At 51.4% G+C, this 15,599-nt stretch overlaps 4 protein-coding genes across 4 annotated transcripts; 3 read left to right on the plus strand and 1 right to left on the minus strand.

Moving 5' to 3' along the window:
• Nucleotides 1-1,444: 1,444 nt before the first annotated feature.
• Nucleotides 1,445-2,672, plus strand: BO95DRAFT_473831 (GNAT family N-acetyltransferase; the record flags this gene model as incomplete). The annotated part of the gene is made up of 3 exons (XM_025589751.1): nt 1,445-1,473; nt 1,542-2,198; nt 2,422-2,672. Exons 2-3 carry the CDS (start codon nt 1,721-1,723, stop codon nt 2,670-2,672), a joined length of 729 nt encoding a protein of 242 aa, XP_025441791.1. The 5' UTR covers nt 1,445-1,473; nt 1,542-1,720.
• Nucleotides 2,673-4,069: 1,397 nt separating this feature from the next.
• Nucleotides 4,070-5,265, plus strand: BO95DRAFT_464082 (NAD(P)-dependent alcohol dehydrogenase; the record flags this gene model as incomplete). Its single annotated transcript, XM_025589031.1, has 3 exons — nt 4,070-4,246; nt 4,298-4,909; nt 4,969-5,265. 3 exons carry the CDS (start codon nt 4,070-4,072, stop codon nt 5,263-5,265), a joined length of 1,086 nt encoding a protein of 361 aa, XP_025441792.1.
• A 72-nt stretch (nt 5,266-5,337) lies between these two features.
• Nucleotides 5,338-6,176, minus strand: BO95DRAFT_453508 (uncharacterized protein; the record flags this gene model as incomplete). The annotated part of the gene is made up of 2 exons (XM_025588217.1): nt 5,338-5,909; nt 5,969-6,176. The coding sequence occupies 2 exons, from the start codon at nt 6,174-6,176 to the stop codon at nt 5,338-5,340; spliced, it is 780 nt and encodes a 259-aa protein (XP_025441793.1).
• A 1,079-nt stretch (nt 6,177-7,255) lies between these two features.
• Nucleotides 7,256-15,382, plus strand: BO95DRAFT_432243 (uncharacterized protein; the record flags this gene model as incomplete). The annotated part of the gene is made up of 11 exons (XM_025585048.1): nt 7,256-7,842; nt 7,959-8,472; nt 8,527-9,646; nt 9,695-12,049; nt 12,088-12,131; nt 12,154-13,071; nt 13,125-13,406; nt 13,461-13,535; nt 13,585-13,925; nt 13,986-14,463; nt 14,516-15,382. The coding sequence occupies 11 exons, from the start codon at nt 7,256-7,258 to the stop codon at nt 15,380-15,382; spliced, it is 7,581 nt and encodes a 2,526-aa protein (XP_025441794.1).
• Nucleotides 15,383-15,599: the final 217 nt, after the last annotated feature.

A 15,599-nucleotide genomic window follows, 5' to 3' on the forward strand; every position in this document is an offset into this window, starting at 1 on the left:
CATTGCGCCCGCATTCACGATAAGATAACCGTGTAAACCCTGCGTCACCACGGTTCGTCCCAGGGATCCATCCATCTGAAGTCGGATGATGACGACAAGGTTGCTGTGATGCGATCACTATCTCACAAAGGCACGGGCACTCGAAAAGGTGGATGCGACCGTGCGATGTCGCGTTTTTGACCTTGCAAAGGTAGTGGTCGGCTTGTTTGCTCGTCAACGATGCGTCTCGCGTTTCAATGGCCAGAACTTCGTGTGCTCGGCCATTCTTATCGGAAAGTCTCTTAATGGGTTGTGATCGTTTTTTCGACAGTGATATCTTCTGTCTTTAAGATAGGCCGTGCTCAGCGTCTGACCAGAAGGCAAATCCTGCGGTCGCATGGTTGCAGCTCGATGGGATTATCACGTTATCGTCACACCCACTCAATGCGAGTCCTTTCCGACTGCGGGCTCTCTATACCGGGATTCGCTTGTATGCACTTCGGAATTATCATGGGTGGATATTCTGCAGGTTTCTGAGACACATCGGTGTTGATTTTCTCTCGAGACGCGCACCTAGTCAGACGGCAACGATCCTCTGCAGCGTGGATAGGACTCGATGAACAGACAGACGATGTCTCGAGATTATCGCTTACCCTCCGCGGTAAGTTGTGGTGATATCAATTGTAGGGATAGATAGGCTAACATAAGCGACCGATGTCAAGTGGAGTCTAGACCAATTCTCGAAGCAGTATCTATAAGCTCACGCCGCGAACGAGATCAGAAGGTCGGCGCAGACATGCAACAGTCATCCAGCTCACGAAGCAATGAGAGAATACCCATGTTTGCCAATACCAGCTCTTTACAGGCGCAGTCCAATACTTAAGGCATTGGGTGGATGGATTTGAGAGGACAAATCGGCCACGCCCAAGGACTGTTAGGCTTTGCGCCTTGAATCTTGTTTATGCGACTATATAAGAGGAATTTAATTCGCGCCTGGATCGCGTATCCGCCCAATTCGTGGCTTTCTGGATTTTCTACAAGGTAGGGCTTACTCCGAATGATCGGACTTGAATACGAGATTCTGAGAATGAAGCTGTGTATGCATCGGAGATGTCAGCTAATCACTGTGAAAGGAGCGTCTGAGTGAGTGGTTGGAGAAATTGCAGCGTGTCTCAGAAGCCAAGTATCATCAGCGCGGAGAATGACTGTCAATGTTCAGATTCGGTTATATTGATCCTCGAATAGCAAGAGTGTTCGCTACTCGGGGCCCATCTCGTGAGAAGTATGTCATCTTTCAAACGGGTCAAGGGATGAGGTTTGGTTAGGTGGATTTGTTACTTAATTCTGCGCGGATTGACTGCACAGCGGGAGGATCGTCGAGCGGAAGAAGTCGTACCAGCCGCACTGCCAACTTCGTCCCTCCGTTGATGACTACTAAGCATCCTATAAGTTACCTCAATAAGCACTGCAGTTCCCACGGACAGCCATCGCCAGGTAAGCACTAACCATCGCTGACCAGTTACACATTTCTATCTCCATTTCTAATCAGATACTAACCGCAGATAAGAACTGGACACCTCTCCTCAACTCACCGCAATCCATAAAATGCATCCTTCTGGCTTCATACAGGATCTGTTCCGTCCTTCCCACATACAGCCTCGCTATACCAGAAAACAATCGATAACGAATCGCACGACTGATTTGCCTACGACTGGTACAAGTCAAATCCGAAAATCGAAAAATGTCGTTCACAATCGCCCCCTGCACCCCCGCAGACTCCCCACAGATTGCCCGCGCCATCATGCTCGCCCGCCTGACAGACCCCCACTGGGTCTTCCTCTGGACCGACCCCAACCCAGCCCGCATCATCGCCGACGTCACCGCCCGCTTCCCCTTCTCCTTAGCCACTGGTCGCGACCGCAAACGCCACCAGATGGTCTCCTATACCGATGATTCCGGAGAGAAGACGGTGGTCGGGTACGCGCGGTGGATTGTCCCGGATTCAGTATTAAGCGTGGAGGACAAGACAGGGACGTTCTGGCCCGAGGCGCAGGTCCAGGCCGTGAGCAATGAAGAGCTTCAAGTGTTCAAGAAGAACTTCGATGCAGCCAGCGACGGGGGTCAAGTGCCGGGAATGAAGAAGGACGGGATGATGGAATTCCGGAGTCGGCCGTTGGAGGAGGCTGACGAGGCGATTACGCGTGGGGAGGAGCTTCTGAGTAAGTTCTTTTCTTTCCTTTCTATTTTACGTCGCTATACTTTGCATATCATGCTTTGTAGCTTTTCAGGGGGTATGCCCCCTCCAATCTGCGGTATAGCTTGGCTTCCGAGGGGAAGGGGTAGATTCTCTGTCAATCACCCAGGAACATGCTACCTGCGCCATGATCTTATGGTGTATGCTCCGCATTACATTCATCAGCTAATGCAACCCGACCTTCCTAGCCCTGGACTACCTCTGCACCCACCCGGATTTCTGGCGCCGCGGCGTCGGAAGCATGCTCGTCGCCAGCGGGCTGCAAGTCGCCGACCGCCACGGCCTCCGCACGTATGTCATGTCCGAGCCCGCCGGGCTGAAGGTCTACCTGAAGCATGGGTTTAAGGTTGTCGAGACGGTCACCACGGATTATTCGCGATTCGGGGGCCAGGCGCCGCAGGTACTTTATTTTTTGGTGAGGGGGGTGAGGGGGGTTTAGTGCCAGTGGCTTATCTAGGTGATGTGGGGTGTTGTTGTGATAAGGGAGGGGGAGGGGGGTTGGATTTTGTGTTTGTGGAGTGGATTGGTGGTTTCAGATTCTGGACTGGTTGTTGGCATGTTGAGGACGCTGGGATTGGATGTACTTGGTGCTATAGATGGACGATGATAATGGTAATGATGTGTGGGACTTGTCAATTGTGCTATTTAGATCTATACTCGAAGATAAGTTATCGGTGCTTATGGAGTGGAAGAATACTCTGCGGAGTGTGTATTGGCAGCATTGGAGTTGCCACGATTTGTGCAGATTGTCTAGAATGAGGGTGGGGAACCATGTTTTTGAACAATTTAACCTAGCTAGTCTCAGTATACCTAAAGAAATGTATGCAATTCAAGGCACTGTCATATGTATAAGTCCATGTGCACAGCATCGAGAACGATCGCACCCGGAAAACCATCGGAGGACGATCGGCAGCCCATCAGTGCCGAAGCGGTGGCAATCCCGAGAAAAGTTTGTGCAGTGTGCAGCGTGCACAAATCCCGACCATCAGGGACACACACACGGCTGACATGACGTCAGGGCCTCCCGTCGAAGAAATTTCAGATCGTTCCACGGACAGAGGTGACGCAGAGCTTTCTAGAAGCTTAGCAGAATTAGATTGCACTGCAGTGCAGTGTAATGTGGTGTGGTGCCCTGATGGGGCCAACCACGAGTTCTCGGTCGGGTGGCTGCGCGACCGTCAGCAGCTTATCATTCCTTAACTCCGTGGAGTGGGGCGTCAGCGAGTTGCCGTTTCAGACTACCGTCCAGATTACTGGACTAGTGTCTAGAAACTGGAGGCAGGGCCACGTTTCCTTGGTTGATGACAGCATTTTCTCTGGTACTACTCCAGAGCACTGCGGGAAGCGGACGCTCAAGGTCCAATGACGGTGCTATCCCGAATATTGCCGGGCCCAACGGAATTTGCTCAGTTCGACTTTTTTGATGGGTGACGATGAGGCAAAACCAAAGGCACTTGCTGCTGACCGTCTGTAAGCAGCGGACGCCCGTCTCCAACGGACTTAGCACTGGATGACCTGAATCATGGGTGTGCCTCGGTCCAGCCATGCCCCTGGTGCCACGATGTGGCTCCCGCCTTATCCACATTGCCTGGAAGCCTGCAAGCCGGTTGACGGTCGTTCTCAGCAGATCTTCGGAGACAATTTGGCCCCACCACATGGCAAAACGACGCAGAGAGAATCAGCACCAATTTTCTGCTGAATTTCTAAGCAGTTCCCTGAGTTACCCCGACCTGGGTGGGAGGATGCAAATATAAATGCCAGCGAGGACCCGCGGGGAATCAAAAGTCCAGACAATCAGACAATCGTCATCTCACACATCTCATCACATCATTCGCAATGGCTTCCACCGATTACAAGTTTGAGGGCTGGATGGCTCTCGAGCCCAAGGCCGCCGAGGGCAACATGGTCTGGCAGGAGTTCGAGCCCAAGCCCTGGGAGGAGACCGATATCGACATCAAGATCACCCACTGCGGTATCTGCGGCTCTGACATGCACACCTTGAGAAGCGGCTGGGTATGTTCTCAGACTAGATCGAATGGGGTTTTCGTCTGCTAACCTGTTTAGGGTCCCACCAACTACCCTTGCTGTGTCGGTCACGAGATCGTCGGTGTTGCCGTCCGCGTTGGCTCCAAGGTCGAGGGCGGAATCAAGGTCGGAGACCGTGTCGGTGTTGGTGCTCAGAGCGAGTCCTGCATGGGCCGCAACGGCGACTGTGAGGCTTGTGCCTCTGGTCTCGAGCAGTACTGCCCCAAGTCCATGGTCGGCACGTACAACGGCGTGTACGCCAACGGCGGCAAGTCGTATGGTGGATATGCCACCTACAACCGCGTTCCTTCCCGGTTCGCTGTCAAGATCCCCGACGCCATCCCCTCCGCCGTCGCTGCTCCCATGCTTTGCGGTGGTATCACCACTTACTCCCCCCTGAAGCACTTCGGCTGCGGTCCCGGCAAGCGCGTCGGTATCATCGGTGTCGGTGGTCTCGGCCATTTCGGTATCATGTTCGCCAAGGCCCTCGGTGCTGACAAGGTCGTCGCTATCTCCCGCAAGGGCAACAAGAGAGAGGATGCTCTGAAGCTCGGAGCCGATGCCTACATCGCTACCGACGAGGACTCCGAGTGGGCCCAGAAGAACTCCCGCTCTCTCGACTTGATCATCTCCACCGTTTCTTCCTCCAAGGTATGTCTCTTCGCATCCATCTCGCGCACCACTGTCGAATAGATTGCTGACCTTCGTAGATGCCCATCACCGACTACGTCCAGCTGCTCGACCGCGACGGTGCTTTCGTTCAGCTCGGTGTCCCCGAGGATGGTTCCCTCTCTATCCCCGCCCCTGCTCTGATCTTCAAGCGCGTCAAGTTCAGCGGCTCCCTCATCGGCTCTCCTAGCGAGATCGGCGAGATGCTCCAGTTGGCCGCAGAGAAGAACGTCCGCACTTGGGTCGAGGAGCGTCCCATGAAGGATGCCAACACTGCCATCGTCGATATGGATGCTGGCAAGGCCAGATTCCGTTACGTTCTCTGCAACGAGCAGTAGATTGACGACTTCCGATGTTGTGTACATAGACCACCCATAGACTTAATGACTCGATGTGAATAGACATACCATTCATACACTGATTTCCTCGAAAGCGCGTACCGTAAACTGCACTCCGGTAATCGTGACGGTCTGCCCGTTTGTCCATTCCTGTGCGTCAGGAATGTCCTTCATCGATGGCAATTGCTGCACTTCCGCACCGAGATTGTACTTGGTGCACCATCCTTCAGTGGCGTCCCACTCTTCCCTGAGGGCACTCACCTCCCCTCCATCCTTGACAACGGTTGTATTCGAACCAGCCGATCGAGAATGTCGCTGGACCTGCCGGAGAGCGAGATACGTCCCCCAGACCCGACCAATGAACGTCCGAGCCACATCGCCCTCCTCGCCCTCTTCAAGATCAGAACCAGTCTGCGACGACTCTAAGACCCACGAAACTCCCGTCGCCGGGCCCTCAGGCCCCCGCCGGAACTCCAACTCCCGCCACACCTCCTCATACTCGCAAACAGGTTTGCCGGGTAGATCCGCCCGAGGCATTGACCCTTTCTCCAGGTCGTCCCCGTCCGGGAGCGTGGAGAATGTCCCACAGTCAACGTCATCGAAGGAGTTGCGGGAGTCGAGCTCGTGTGTGAATTGAACGCGGGCTGATAAGGTAGTCAGTCTCTTGCATTAAGGTGCATGACAGATAGAATGTATTGCATACTGGAATCATTTGAATCCACGACGCGTTGACCAGCAATGCCCCAGTCAATGGTTGTGGTGGCTTGGTCGATGCGGAGGTCGACGTACCACCCCGCTACGGACATGACGATTGTGTCGGTGTTTTCGAAGGCGGGGGCCGGGGGCCAGCGCAGGGAGATCCGCGTGGAGAGGCGGCTTTGAGAGGGGGGAGGGGGAGTAGTGGGTGACATTCTCGGAGAAGTGAAAGCTGATGAGATGGAAAGGTGGTAAAAGGTTCCGTCGAAATTCGGTCGAGGATTGCGTAGAGGGGTTGGTGAGGAAGAGAAGAGTACCTTGCTGGCGGATGATTTATCCCCGCTTGCTGCAGCTCTCCGATAAGCGGTGATGGTTAGGCCCTTTTTGGCTTAGTGGATTCTGTTATTGCCGTTAAGTGATATCGTACCCGTCCGAAGGCGACCGTCAGCATTACCTTACACGAACCTCCCTACGCGAACATAACTGAACATGTTAGACTGGTGATACCAGTTATTGACTGAGTTCTTCATTATACATCTCTGAGAGCCATCGAAGAAAGCATGCACACGTCGTACAACCGGGCCGGGGACCTGCAGCGCGCACAACACGACTCGCTGACTATATAAGCTATCCGCGCGACGATAACAAGGAGATGGCGACCACGGATCGCTAGCAACGCGCTTCATGTGATATCATTGGAGCGGGGTCTACACATTTCTATAATCTTTGAGAGAACAGCTTATTTTTCTTCTCCTTCTCAGTGAAGCTGCGAGAGTGACCGAGTACTTGCTGGACGGCCGGCGATTCAGTGTAAGCATTCATTTCTGGGAGCACTTTGTCTTCTTATTGACCCGAGACATGCCAGTAACAATCTGAAAGAATTCACCGTGACTGTTATCGAATTGCCATCGGCAGCATTTCACGATGAATGATTCCATCCGGGTGTACAATGGGTGCGAGGGTGGTACCGAGTCAGGCAGATCAGGGACGACTGCAACAGTGTTTCAGCATCACGGGCTGTAGCCATCAGAAACTATCTGTACAGGCTATACAACACATGTTGAAGTGACCGTGATTCCCTTGTGGCTTCAAACTAAGGTAGTCGCCGCCCACTAAGGTTTGTTCTTCTCTTCACACCGCGAGAAGTCTGCCTCCGGAAAGTCACGTTTGCAATTGCTATCCTCACCGAGCTAATTTGATCAGTTGGTCTAGAGACAGAATACGTTCAGAAGGAAAAACAACGAATAGGGAAAGCCAAAACAAATCAAAACAGCAACAATCACTAGACCCGAACATGGACTTCTATGATGATCACGGAAAACCATTGTTTTCAAAGGCTACCGATAAACATGATCAAGATGAATTGGCTGATCGATCAAACTCCTCGTGCCGCTGTCCGCCAATAGCTATTGTGGGTATGGCTTTGCGGCTTCCTGGAGGTGTGAGGACTACCGATGAATTCTGGGATATGCTCATTAACAAAAAGACTGGCCATTGTGAAATCCCTGGGAACAGATTCTCGGTTGATGCCTTCTACAGCGAGACACGAACTCATTCTGTTAGAACCAAACATGGATACTTCCTCGAAGAAGATCCTGCCGATTTTGATCCTGCTTTCTTCTCTGTCCCACTGCGCGAAGCTTCTCGAATGGACCCTCAGCAGCGAAAACTACTGGAAGTTGTGTGGGAGTGTTTGGAGAGCGCAGGAGAGACAAGTTGGCGAGGCAAAAATATCGGCTGCTACGTCGGGGTCTTTGGTGGTGACTGGCTTAGTCTAGCAGACAGAGACCCATTGGCAACTGATCGATACTATGCAATTGAAACAGGAGATTTCGCCTTGTCAAACAGAATATCCTACGAGTACGACTTTTGTGGACCGAGGTATGACCCCACAGCTAATGCAATAAATGGATTCTAGGGACACCTCTCTTCTTTTATGTTTTGATTCATGTCCTGTTGTTCGCCGTAAATCTGGGGCTAATGAGAATGAACATCAGCATGACACTAGAAACAGGCTGTTCATCATCGATGACAGCATTACATGAGGCATGTCAAGCGCTTTGTTTGGGACACTGCTCGTCGGCTATTGTCGCCGGAACAAATTTGATCCTGTCGCCAACCATGATGACATCGATGTCGGAGAACCTGGTCATTTCACCGAGCGGAATGTGTCGCAGCTTCGATAATGCGGCTGATGGATACGGAAGGGGAGAGGCCGTAAACGCTATCTACATCAAAGTCTTGAGCGATGCTGTTAAAAACAATGATCCGATTCGAGCTGTGATTCGAGCGACAGCTACGAACAGTGACGGCAAAACACCGAATATCACTACTCCCGGTGTACATTCTCAACGAAGCCTTATAGAGACAACATACAGAAGAGCAGGTATTGCTAAGTTGTCAGACACTGGTTACTTCGAATGCCATGGCACAGGAACGCAGGTAGGCGATTCAGCCGAAGTCTCGGTTATCGCTCAATTATTTGGAAAGAACGGGATTAAAATAGGCTCGGTAAGTCCACTGACCTTCAATGAGAGGATAGAAAACCGATGCGACAAATTATAGGTCAAACCCAACGTGGGCCACTCAGAAGGGGCGTCCGGCATTACAAGCATTATCAAAAGTGTGCTGTCCTTGGAGAAAAGGGTTATCCCTCCAACCATTTGTCGGAGTCCAAATCGCGATATACCCTTCGAAGAAGGAAAGCTTCGTTTGCCCTCAGAACCAACGCCCTGGCCCCAGAGCTGCCAGGAAAGAGTTAGTGTCAACTGTTTCGGGATTGGGGGATCAAATGTTCACGCAATAATTGACTCCTACTCCTCAACTGTCAAAGCTCGTGCCGACGAAACCACGCGAAGGGAGAATAGAGCCGAACTTTTGGTGTTGTCAGCAAGCAACGAAGACAGCTTGCAGGCTCGCATAGCCAGTTTCACAGAGTTCGCAAACACAAATACTGCCACACTTTCAGATCTTGCTTATACCCTTCGAGACAGACGTGTACATTTGCCCAACCGGGCTTTTGTTATAGCACGTCCCAACGACTTTATCGATGCCTCTGCGTTTCAGATTTCTGAAGCGAAAGATCGCCTCACCATTCTTGTCTTTTCTGGACAAGGTGCTCAATGGCCTGGGATGGGAAAGGCTTTGATGAGTCGATTTATAGATTTTCGGACTTCGATCGATGAGATGGACGGCATACTGCAGAGTCTGCCTGACAGGCCCGATTGGTCTTTAGCGGATGAGATAACTAACGAGCCTAACTCTCGTATTCACGAAGCACAGATATCGCAACCGTTATGCACTGCCTTCCAAATTGGACTATACCACGTGCTAGCGAACCTTGGCTTGAAAGCGTTATACGTGGTAGGGCATTCTAGCGGAGAAATAGCTGCGGCGTATGTGGCAGGAGCAATCACAATGAGATGCGCCATTATATTGGCATATTACCGCGGGGTAGCTGCAAAGCTTGAGCAAGGCCGCGGGTCAATGTTTGCTGTCAGTCTCAGCTCGCAAGAGATAGGCCCTTACCTGAGAGAAGGTGTTGTCATTGCTTGCATCAATAGCCCGAAGAGTGTAACCCTTTCTGGCGACAAGCACGAACTGGAAAGGACCATTCAGTATATCAGGCAGCAAAACCCCGAGACACTCTGTAAGATGCTGAAAATAGATGTGGCCTATCACTCCCGTGAGTATATCCCCTAAAGCGTATTATCAGGTCCTGACCCAAATACAGATCACATGATGCGCTGCGGCCGCTTTTATGAATCTTTGATAGCACCACACATAGAGCACCCGTCGACGCATATGCTTCCTCTCGCGTCAAGCGTGACTTGCTCTATTATCGAAGACCCCGTCGAGCTGGGATCTTCCTACTGGCGTCGGAACTTGGAATCCCCGGTGGTATTTCAAGGTGCCATCGAAGCAATTTTGAGAAAAGAGCCACGATCGCAAGTGACTTTGGAAGTTGGTCCTCACTCTGTGTTGTCAGCCCCATTGAAGCAGATATGGAGAGAGCAAGCGTCCGGTCAGAACCACGTTTATGTCCCAACTATCCTGCGCGGCGGTAAGGACGCAGAGATTCAACTCCTAGAGACTACCGGCCTTCTTCATTGCAACGGCGTCCCCATAAACTTCGAACTAGCAGGTTCCGAAGCAAATGGAAAGGTAGTCACAGGGTTGCCACTGTATCCTTGGGCACGGGGGAAAGCTCAATGGCAAGAGAGTCGTGTGGTACGCGACTGGAGGTTCAATGGGGCCATGCATCATGAGCTCCTGGGTTCTCGCGTGTCAGAGATGTCCGAGCTTGAGCCGACATGGAGAAACTTACTCTCTCTTTACAGTGTTCCTTGGATATGTGATCATGTTCTGCAAGGAAGTGTGGTTTTTCCGGCCGCAGGCTATATTGCCATGGCAGGAGAAGCGATACAGCAACTGTTTCCCGCAACAGAAGGTTTCGCGATCAGGAACCTCATTCTCAAGGCTCCCTGGGTATTGGAAGGGAGTACAATCTTTGAGGTTATTACCAGCTTCAAACCCACCAAGTATTCCGACATGGAAGACTCAGAGTGGTATTCCATGTCCGTTATGGTCCACGACGGCATTTCATGGACTAAACACTGCCAAGGGCAGGTGAGACCGGAGTCAGCTGCGCGTCAACATGCCGAGCGACCACAGACTCATCCTCGTTTTGTCGAATTCGGAAGCTGGTATGATGCTCTGAACAAAAGAGGGCTCAACTATGGCTCGCGGTTTCGAGGTCTCAGGGAAATATCAGCAGATCCACTTGCGCTCACTGCGGTAGCATCAATCGTGGATGATGCATCTGAACACGATAGCAGATATTTTGTTCACCCTACCTCCATAGACCACTGTCTACAACTACTGAGCGTCGCCCAGTCCAATGGGCTCATGCGTCGCTTGCCTGGACTGGCAATTCCAGCCTCTATAGGGGAGATCTACGTCACCCATGGGGATAAGCATATGAATGTTCATGCTGCAATCAACCCTAGTGTTTTTGAAAAGCGACTAGGGAACGTAAATATGTGTGCAGACAGCCATGTGAGACTGTCAATGCAAAAAGTCTTCTTGTTCACCTTGGATGATGATGGTCTCTACAACGATCCTGTTGTTCCATTAGTCGCGCGGATGGAGTGGTCGAAAGATATAGACTTCCTACTTTCTGATCAGTTGCTAATTGAGAGAGCTCCAATGTACTCTGGTGAGACAGCAGCGAGAGTGGTACGGGCGATGGGCAAAATCGCCATTCTTTATATCCTAAATGCCGCAGACATTGTGGGGTCCATCACCCCGAGTTCTGGCCATATGAAGAAATGGAAAGATCATATCACAGGCCAGGCTCGCAACGTTGCGGAAGGTAAAGAAACTATCTTCGCAGGGTCCCAGGAATGGGTGTTTATGGGAGCCGACAAGAGAAAAGACCTCATTCGTGAGACCTTGGAGGATATCAAGCCCATACCACAAGAATGGACCGTCCTCCCCACAATGCTTCAGCGGGTCTATGAGAACTGTGAGCAGTTTTTGCTCGGTATAGTCTCTCCACTAGATGTCTTCCTCGAGGACAACATACTCGAAAGGTATTATGCTGTCACCCCGCCACAACAGACGAAAGACTTCCTGTACTTGTTGGGCAAAACAAACCCTGGACTTCGTATCCTCGAAGTTGGGGCGGGGACTGGATGTGCCACTTCTGAAGCACTGAAATATCTCCAGACGCCGGATGGTGTTCGACTCTACTCGTCATACACGTTTACTGACATAACACCTGGCTTTTTTGCCACTGCCGCGGACAAGTTCAAGGACTATAGTGGCCTCGATTTCAGAACTCTCGATATCACCAAACCACCCGCCGAGCAAGGATTTGAGCTACATAGCTTTGACCTGGTCATCGCATCTAACGTCTGTTTCTGTCCACTCCGTTACCTCCACATGTACATCTCATTGCTCGGTTCTCACAACACAACGTCTGAACAGGCTTTGCATGTTACTCCGATACTTCAGACCTCGTTGAAAAGTGTGCACGACCTCCTACGTCCAAATGGGCGTTTGTTGCTACATGAGCTTGACCCCAGTAAGTGATTGTGTTTGCCCATTGATACCCTTCAATAGTGCTGACTGTCCCATTAGCAATCTGGATCATAGACTTTTTGATGGTATGTACTTGAGATTGTTAAGCTCAAATGCGTGCCTCTGTGGAGCATCTCGGCTAATGATTTATTACCCGATCAGGGAGTATTCCCTGGATGGTGGCTCGGAGAAGAGGCAGATAGGCAACAGAGACCGTACGTATCACCTGGGAGATGGGATATAGAGCTCAAGCAAGCAGGTTTTACCGGGAGTGAGGCTGCAGTCTACGACAATCAACGCCCATTCCACACGAACTTTACCATGCTATCGAGACCTTTAGAGTGCAAAACGATACAACGGGGCTCGGTGCATCTTCTGCGCAGTGGGCCTGAGGGCATCTGGGCACAGGGCCTGCGTAGATGTCTTGTGCAGAATGGCTACTGTGTGACCTCTGGTGGCATGGGAGAAGAGTATCCTAGTGGCGCTCTTGTTGTTTCTCTCCTCGATCATGACGAGCCTTTCTTATACAACATCACAGATGAAGCCTTTGGGTTACTGCGAGACGTTGTCCAGAACATTGGTGGAGGTGCGATACTCTGGCTTACGCATCCATCCCATTTGAGCTGCCCGGACCCTCGTTTCGGTCTCGTCCATGGCTTTGCACGCACCATGCAACAGGAGAACGATATATCTTTCACGGTGTTTGAGATTGATTGTTTTAACTTCAAAGCATACTCATATATTTTGCGCTTGATCGAGAAAATGGGGCAGGCAAAACAACTCTCTTGCACAAGCATCGACCTGGAGTATGCTCTGCATCAAGGCGACGTGTATGTCAGTCGTTGTCATTGGCCTGTGAAGGGCACCTCGATATCCCCAATGGAGGAAAAGAATAACATGTGCAAGAAGCTCGATATCTCTGCATATGGCCTCTTGGATACCCTGCATTGGTGTGATACGATCAACCCCTCGCTAGGAGACGATGAAGTTGAAATTGACGTCCTTTACGTTGGATTGAATTTTAGGGTACAAGGATTCTTACCAACCTGCTACTTTGGTACTTGCTCACAGTTGTACAGGATCTGATGGTTGCCATGGGGCTGGTTGGTGACCGGTGTAGTTTAGGATTCGAAGCGGTTGGTGTCGTCCACCAGGTTGGGCCGCAAGTGTATGGGTTTCAGCCCGGAGACAGAATATGCTTTACTCAGAACGGGCTCTTTGCGACAAGAGCTGTGGCCAATCAAAGTTACTGCGTGAAATTACCGGATGGACTGGCCATGGAAGATGCATCCACTATGCTGTCGGTTTACGCCACTGCACTATACTCTTTCCTCCGCGTTGGGGCGCTTCAGGCTGGCCAGGTGCGTTGATTATGCTTAAACATTATATGAAGATCATCACACTGAGGAATGCAGAGCGTTCTAATTCATTCGGCATGCGGAGGTGTCGGACAAGCTGCTATTCATGTTTGTCGAGCTTTGGAGGCAAAGGTGAGAATGCGTACCTCATCATGGGCGATGCTACTAACATGACGTCTAGATCTATGCCACGGTCGGAAACGAAGAAAAGGTGCAGTATCTGGTTGATCATTTCGGTTTTAGCCGATCAAACATCTTCCACTCAAGAGACGAATCATTTGTGGACGACCTGATGCGCGAGACGAACGGGCGCGGCGTTGACATCGTCCTCAACTCGTTGGCAGGAAAACTCCTTCATGCCTCATGGAGATGTGTTGCTCCATTCGGCAAGATGATCGAACTCGGAAAACGAGACTTTCTGACAAACGGCATTCTTGATATGGCGCCATTCCTCGCAAATCGTGCTTTTGTGGGCGTAGATATGCTAGAGCTTGGTCAACAAGATCTAAACACGTGGGAATGGTGGGTGGCAGTCGATTGATCTCTGGCTATGTCACGTTTGTTATGCTGATGAAGTTACAGGTTGACCCAGCAATTCAAGGCTTGGTATGAAGAGGGTAAGATCAAACCCATTCATCCCATCAGAATTTTCGAGGCTGCAGAAGTCTCGAGTGCATTTCGGTATATACAGAAGGGTTCCCATATCGGCAAGATCTTGGTCAAGATGCCCGGTTCGCCGGATGAGCTCCCATCTGCACCCGCTCCCTCGGCCTGTAGCTTCTCTCCCACTGCATCTTATCTATTGGTTGGTGGGCTTGGCGGGCTCGGGCGCTCTGTGTCAAATTGGATGGTTGAGCGAGGTGCTCGCGAGATTGTTTATCTCTCTCCCTCCGCTGGCCAGTCAGAGAGCAATCGCCTCTTCGGTGAAGAACTCAGACTCCAGGGCTGTGAGGCTATATTCGTCTCCGGAGACGTGGCGGTGCTTGAAGACGTACAGAAGGCGATTACGAGATGCACGAAGCCTTTGGCAGGAGTCATGCTCTTGTCTATGGTCCTACGAGTAAGTGGGCACACCCAAGCTTGGATCATAAACATCCTGATTGACTCTGCAGGATCAAACCTATTCCAAGATGAGCTACGAGGACTGGACCACATGCCTAGACCCCAAGGTGCAAGGGGCCTGGAACCTACACCATGCTGTCCAGGATCAAGGTCTCGACTTTTTCGTCGTGTTCAGCTCTATATCCGCGGTCAATGGCTTCACAGGCCAGGCCAATTATGCCGCCGCCAACTCATTCTTGTCGGCTTTCACTAAATATCGTCGACAGCTTGGTCTAGCGTCGTCCATTCTCGATCTCGGCCCGGTCGAAGACGTGGGTACGCTCAGAACCAACGCGAAATATCTCCACACTCTGCGCCGCAACGGCATCCGCATGCTGAACGAGCAGGAAGTCCTCCTAGGCCTCGAAGTCGCGATCTGGCAATCCGTCAGCCACGATGACGATCTTACCAGTCAGAATTTGATTTCCAATCCGGCCATCGTCGGCCTCGGCAGCACCAAGCCCTTCACCGACTCCACGATCCGGACAACCTGGCGCCGAGAAGACCCCCGTTTCGCGCTGTACGCGAACATGGACCTGAAGGGGTCGCGGCATGGGGTCGAGAACAACGAGCTGCGGACAATCGCGGACGCGATCCAACGCGATCCGTCGTTGGCCGATGACCCGCGGACGAGAAAAATGATCATTCTCGAGATGGGCAGGATGATCCTTCCGCAGATCGCGTCGGACGACGAGGCCGCGCAGACGCAGTGCGAAAGTATCAAGATCGATTCCCTTATGGCTATCGAAATCAAGGCGTGGGCGCGACGGGTGCTGACCTTGGATATTAGTCTGGTGGATATCGGCAAGGCGGCCACCGTGGGCGGGCTGGCGGTTCTGTGTCTTGAGCACCTTAAGGCTCGGTATGAGAAGGGGTAGGTAGGCCGGGGATCGATATAGTGACTACTTATTTGTGGTGGCTGATTGGGGCTATGTTTGGACTTTCGTGTAGTGTTTTTGTTTGTTTGAGGGTGAACTACCAGATTGAATAACGTCTCTTTTTTGTGTGTGTTGTGTGCTCTGGTTATTTACTTTGTATCTTCGACAACATTACTGGTCAGGTAGTGGATCTGTGTAAGAAGCGAAGGTACGAGTA

The sequence above is a fragment of the Aspergillus brunneoviolaceus genome, assembly GCF_003184695.1.
Source record: "Aspergillus brunneoviolaceus CBS 621.78 unplaced genomic scaffold BO95scaffold_37, whole genome shotgun sequence".
In the NCBI taxonomy this organism is placed as follows: Eukaryota; Fungi; Ascomycota; class Eurotiomycetes; order Eurotiales; family Aspergillaceae; genus Aspergillus; species Aspergillus brunneoviolaceus.